Source organism: Cystoisospora suis (assembly GCF_002600585.1).
Source record: "Cystoisospora suis strain Wien I chromosome Unknown contig_4646, whole genome shotgun sequence".
Taxonomy (NCBI): Eukaryota; Apicomplexa; class Conoidasida; order Eucoccidiorida; family Sarcocystidae; genus Cystoisospora; species Cystoisospora suis.
In genome coordinates this window covers 1-6,171 of record NW_027157438.1, presented here as the reverse complement: position 1 = coordinate 6,171, position 6,171 = coordinate 1, and the positions used below count along the sequence as shown (strand labels likewise).

Here is a 6,171-nt window from a genome sequence, read left to right as displayed (position 1 = left end):
TCTTTTACTCTCTCGATTCTTCTCTCTTTCTGGGTCTGTCGAGATTCTTCGTCGTAGTGCTTCTTATTCTTCTCTTCGTTTTGACTTCGTTGAAAGGAATCTAACACCATGTAAAGACTTCTTTCTCTTTTTCTTCTCCTCTTCTTCATCTCTCTTCCATTGTCAGTCTCTCTTCTTTCTGTCTCTTCATCTCTTTTCTTTCTCTTTCTCTCTCTCTCTCGGATTAAGAAAATACGAAGAGAGAGAAAGACAGAACCACCAATGGTCGCCTAGTCTGTCTTGCCTCACACAGAGATGCAAACTGATAGGTAGATAGTAGAATGACTATGAGAGGAGATAGATCGATTGAAGATAGACAGAGATGTGATCTTCTCTCTCGAAGGACAGATACATAGGTGAAGTAAGAGAGAGGAGAGAAGAAAGCTAGAAAAGGAAGAAAAGAAAAAGACGTTGAGAGAATAGAATACCACGACGCTGTTGTTCTTTTGTAGAAAAGGAGAAAGAAGTAGATTTCCTCCCTATGGATGGTAAAGAGAATCTTACTCATGTCTTTCTCTCTCCTTCTCTGTCTCTTTTGTCTCTCCTTCTCTTTCTCTCAATCTCTACGATCTATCTCTGCACTGACATAGTTAGTACACTGTCCGTTCCTCACGATGAATAGCTCTCCTCGAAACCTCTCTCTCTCTCCGAAGAAAAGAGACACAAAGACTTCTTTCTCTTCACTTGAAGAATTTTATTTCTCACATCTCGACAGACCAACTCCTCTGTCTACCCACTGATCTATCCATCTATACTCGCGTCGCAGCTTAATAGATGTATGTATGTCTCTCTCTCTCTGGATGTGTGCGTCTCTCCTTTTCTAGTAGGTGTCTACGTGGTCAGCCAAGAGACGATTGACGCCGTCGCCTTATCAGATTTCTTTCTCTCTGTCTCTCTCTCTCTTTGTCTCCTTGCAAAGAGCCTCGATTTGGGTTCAGAGAAACGTTGCCCTATGTTGAAAGAGAGGGATAAGAAAAGGATGGTACGACTCCTGACAGAGGAGAAGAGAGAGAGAGAGAGAAAAGATTCCTCTATGAAGATTGAGAAAGATAGAGAGATTAGTGGCAAGATAAGTAAGTAAGTCTGGTAAGGGTTGAATACGAAATGTGATCGACCAGGCTTTGTCTGTTGCTGTAAAGAAAAAGTCTCAAACGTTTTGTCTCCATCTTCATCTCTTTTCCTCTCGTCCTCTCCTCTTTTCTGTCTTTCCTCTCCTCTCTTTTACGAGAGAAAGTTGCACGAGGAGAGAAAGAAAGTAAACACCCTCTCCTTTCTTTCTTTCTCTCGGTCTTTCTCCTGTCTTTTTCTCTCTTCTTTTCATTGCATGCATGCACTGGAACAGTTGAAAATGATGTGAAGAAAACGCTTCCTTTCTGCAGAATGCCTCCTCTCCTCCCTCTCAGGCTTCACCTCATTATCTGCTCCCTCTGCTTCTGATCGCCTTTTTGCTAAGCCATGAAAGAAAAAAGAGAAGAAGTGGAAGAAGAAGAAGAACTCCACTGGCTCGAAGGACTCCAGCCACATGAAAGAATGCGAATCTCCTCGAGAGCTCGATATCTCCAACTCTACACGACCAAACCACGGGTCAATTGCAACACACCCCGTCTTTCCACAAGAATTACTGATTGAAGAGAAGAGAAAATTGCTCGAAGGGAAGGAAAGAAAGAAAGAGATGCAAAGAACAAGACTGTACAGGCATACTAAAGATATCCAAACCGGGAATGGCACAACATGAGGCCACTGCTGCACGTTCTCTTTCTAACTTTCATTCATTTCTCTTCTTTTTTTTCTTATTCTTCTTTTGCCTTCCTTCTTTTCGGACTTCTACAGATGATGTGAGGAGTCTTTATTCAGGCTGAAGCCTCACACATTTTGCCTAGTGCTACTAGGGAAGAAAGAGGTTGGGGAGATGCTCTATTAGAGGAAGAAGTACTTGATGACGAGAATTCCTCATTTGAAGGAATGATATAAAGAGCTTCATGAGGTGTTCGAGGAGAGTGTATCACGCTCTGAAACAGGTGGATCGATCCAACTACACGTAGGCTTATCTACTGACCTATCTAGATATAGTTTATCGATCTCTCTAGCTATCTGTCTATCGTCTATCTATCTTTCTAATCAGTCTCGCTTCGTCCAGTTTTCTCTGTGGATCTATACCAACATATCTCTTATCTGTGGGGGCATGTCTTCTCGTTCCAGAAAGTTTCCGTGTTCGTCCTTCGAGGAATTCCTCCATACACATTCGTTCTTTTCTTGAATGAAAGGAAGAAAAAGGAAGGTACCGGATGGAAAGAAATTCTTTTGATCTCTACATGAAACAAACCCAGAGAGGAGAAGATGTTGAGCGGCGGGAAAGAGAATCATATGGTTGTGCACCATTGTCAGGTGTACATACACCCTATTATGCAGCAGGTGTATATACACCGTACTATGTGCATGCATCAGGTGTACATACACTCAAACTGATCCTGCTAAGATCAGCTAGAAGATGTCATTTCTCCATCTTCCACACGCAAACAATCTTGCACGACACCGTGCACCTTTACCTCTTCATGACATTCTCCTTATAGAAAGAAATCCTCGCCTAGTGGAGATAGAGAAAGATCTCCACATGCAATACCTTCAATATATCTATACGCTTCTCTAACTCTCTAGCTCCAACCTATTTACCTCTCTTTGATCTACGGATCTACCTGTAATCTCCCGATCTTCGACCTACCTATCCCGATGTATGTCTTCATCTTTTCCTTTCTTAGAAATGTTACGCTGAAGCTCTCAACTTCTTTCTTCTTTTCTATATCAAGTTATCCTTCTAAACAAGAAAACCGGGGGAGGGCCAGCACAGCTATCCTAGATGAATTCTCCTATCTGTCTAAACAATATATGTGTATCTCTATCTATCTGTCTATCTATCTATTCTCTCTCTATAGAAACAGCCATACACACATGAAGTCTTCTGAATAGTAGAGAGTAAGAGAGATAGACGTGAGGAGAAGTCCAAAGTCTTCAGAAGATTCTCCGGAGATGTCGAGAAGGAGAGAAGAAGAATAAGAAACGTGATCTTTCCTTCTTCTTCCTTGTCATCCTTTCTCCGTCATCTTCTCGACGAGAGTGAGAGAAAGACAGGAGAAGAAATAGGAGAAAAGATAGAAAGTCCGTTTGCTTCTCTTATAGCACATTTCACATATAACCTTGAAAGAGGAGAAGTTTTAAAAGCACAACTCGACAAGCTGCTTGCTTCCACACGCTCGAGAGAAATTCTCTCTAGAAGACACGCCTCCCCAGCTAGCTAGCTATGCACGTCTAAGCATGTTTACAAACGTATACACGTCCCCTGCTAAAGAGATAGATACATACATCCCTTTATATCTATCTATCTATCGATCTATTTATCTTTATCTGAAAAGAGAGCAAGTTGCCTTGGATAGATAATAGATAGAAAAGAAGAAAAGAGAGGAGAAGGGGTTGGTGTGTCTCTACTTCACTTCCGATTTCTCAACAGTTCTACACGACGCAGTCTCTCTCCGTCTTCTTCATCTTTCTCACTCTTTCTTTCTCTTCTGACATTTTAGAAGGCTCATCTCTTCTCTTCCATCTCCCAACAAGAAAAGACGAAAAGAAATGAACTTCCTTTCTTTCTTTCTATATCGTGCATGGACACGATACGCATCCACTTCTCTTTCTTTCTCTGTGTACAAGATTTCTATCACTTCCCATACACCACCAAGATGACTTTACCTCTCTCTTTATCTATCTCTCTCTGTCATCTCTCTCTCTCTCTCTGTCTCTCTCCCTGTCGCCTTCTCTATATCTCTCCTTCTCTTGTCGGCTTCAATATGGATAGATAGATATATACACACATATAGAGAAACATAGAGAGATAGGTCCAGTATAGTGATAGATCTATCTAGGGTGGTCTAGATATGTCGTGTGCCACACCCTTCCTTTCTACGAAGATGAAAAAGAGACTTCTACTCGCGTAGATCCTCCTCCTCCTTTTCCTTCTTCTTCTTCTTACTATTCTCGTCATCAAACCTGTCGTTAAGGTACCTCGAGAGGCGAGGCTGTTCATGAGTATACCGGTAGTACTAGGTGCATGCACTCCAGAGACAATAGGCAAATAGAACGAAGAATAGGAAGATCAATCACTCCACGAAGAAAGAAACGCTCCAAAACTTCTCCTTCGATCTCTTTCAGACTTCTATTACCATGGCTAGTCATCTCTATACATGTATCTTTTGGTATCTGTCCATCTATCTTTGATCTTTGATCTATTTCTTTTCAGTTTAGCTAGCTATACACCTGCACTTTCGAGGACATCCTCCCCGTAGACACGTCGAGATATAAAACCGCTCACGTCGCTTCCCAGGCTGACGTCTCCATATCTCTACCTATCTCTCTCTCTATATGTAGATTCACATACATATACATATATATTTACAGAGATGGAAGGAGAGAGTGTGTCTTCGTATATGGTAAGAGCAGGATGAGGAATCTTTCTCGACCCGCATCTACCCGTTGAAGAAATCCACGAATGTATATACATCCATGAATCTATCTGTACACATCTACACTGCACCTCTATAACCTACATACACATATATATATGTATATATATATATGTATACACCCATGTCTTTGTATGGTATGAGTTGTCTATGGATCGTATGCATGTGTATTTTGTGATGCTACTTGAAAATATCGTCTTCGTCATCTTCTTCGATATCTCCGACGTCTTTCTCATCTTCTTGCTCGTCAGTAGAGAGGTCCATTCCGTCTTTTAGGCCTTTCAATCGAATCATCTCGTCCACACGATAGGGTGTATTAAAGACTAGTCTATACCCTTTATCTAAATACTCCTGCATACTCATTGGGCTATCGCCAATAGCATCTCTACCACTGTCGACCTTCTTCTCCTCCTCCTGTTGCGTCTCGATCTTATCTTTCCCGTTTTCTTCTTCTTTAGGAGAAAGCATCTTCTTGTCATTCCTTGTATGCTGTGGACTTTCATTTTTTCTCTCATCTTCCTGTACTTCACATTGGAGCTCTTCAGCTGTATGTACAGCTCCCTGATCTTTCATTTTCGACGCTTCAATAAGAGCTCTCTGTCTCTGGATGATTCGTTCTTCTCTATCAGCTGTCTTGAAGGCTTTTCTACTGGCATTCGAATCTTCTTCTTCGTCTTCTTCATCTTCATCTAGCTCATCTAAACCTTCGCCTAGAGCTTGCTCTAGTTGCTTATCCGCGTCCCCCGCATGCAAGGCTTCTTCTCTCTGCTTTTCTGCCTGTTCGGCCACAGAAAATTTTCTATATTCGAGCTCTTGCTAAGAAGAAAGAAGCAAACAAGAAAGAAAGAGAAACAGCCGAGCGAGCATGATAGGAGGAAAGAAAGAATGAAAGAGAAAGAAGACGATGTTGAAGAAAAGAAAAATGAAAGAAAACAAACACAGAGAGAAAGAATGAAAGAAAGAAAGAGAAGGAAAGAAGAGGATGAAAGAAAGAGAGAAAGAGAGGTAGCAAAAAAGAGATAGAGAAAGAAGAAAGAAAGAGAAAAGAAGAAAGGAATGAGGAAAGAAAGAAAGGTAGAGAGAAGACACCCCCTAGCAGTCTTCAATCGATGCTCTCTAGAGGAAGGGAAGAGAGAGAGAAGAAGAGAAACACGAAGAAATACAGAGAAGATAAAAAAGCTCGGTGAAGAAGAAAAGTAGCAGAAGGGAGATAGACAGACAAATAGATAGCCAGATGGATGAAGAGCGATCCGTCGACAAGGAGGTGATGCATGCAATGCATGCACCATAGGAGGAGAGATCTCGGGTGTATGTACACCTCATGCGATACATATACATATAGTAATGCCACAGAAGAAACAAAGAGAAAGAGAGATTCCTCGATCTTGTGTGAGTATCTCTTTCTCTTTGTTTTCTTACTACATCTTCTTTTCACTTAGAGAAACGCAAAGTTCAATCATACGAATATATGAAAAGCGCATTGATCTACGCCTACCTATATCTCTTGCATGCCTACATACATAGCACCGATATACACACATGTAAAGAGACTTACCTCCTTCCTCAAGCGTCGTCTGGTCTCTGTCGTCTTCGCCCTTTCCCCTCTTCTTTTGCTCTGCTTTTC

At 41.5% G+C, this 6,171-nt stretch overlaps 1 protein-coding gene across 1 annotated transcript; it reads right to left on the bottom strand.

Annotated features, from left to right (window-relative positions):
• Positions 1–3,204: 3,204 nt before the first annotated feature.
• CSUI_008337 (uncharacterized protein) lies at positions 3,205–5,557 on the bottom strand. Its single transcript, XM_068068471.1, has one exon. It carries the CDS (start codon positions 5,118–5,120, stop codon positions 4,728–4,730), a length of 393 nt encoding a protein of 130 aa, XP_067919552.1. The 5' UTR covers positions 5,121–5,557; the 3' UTR covers positions 3,205–4,727.
• Between the last annotated feature and the right edge of the window lie 614 nt (positions 5,558–6,171).

Bases quoted from the DNA above. Each gene is read 5' to 3' on its own strand.
- CSUI_008337 (XM_068068471.1), bottom strand. From the start codon at position 5,120: ATGAAAGATCAGGGAGCTGTACATACAGCTGAAGAGCTCCAATGTGAA.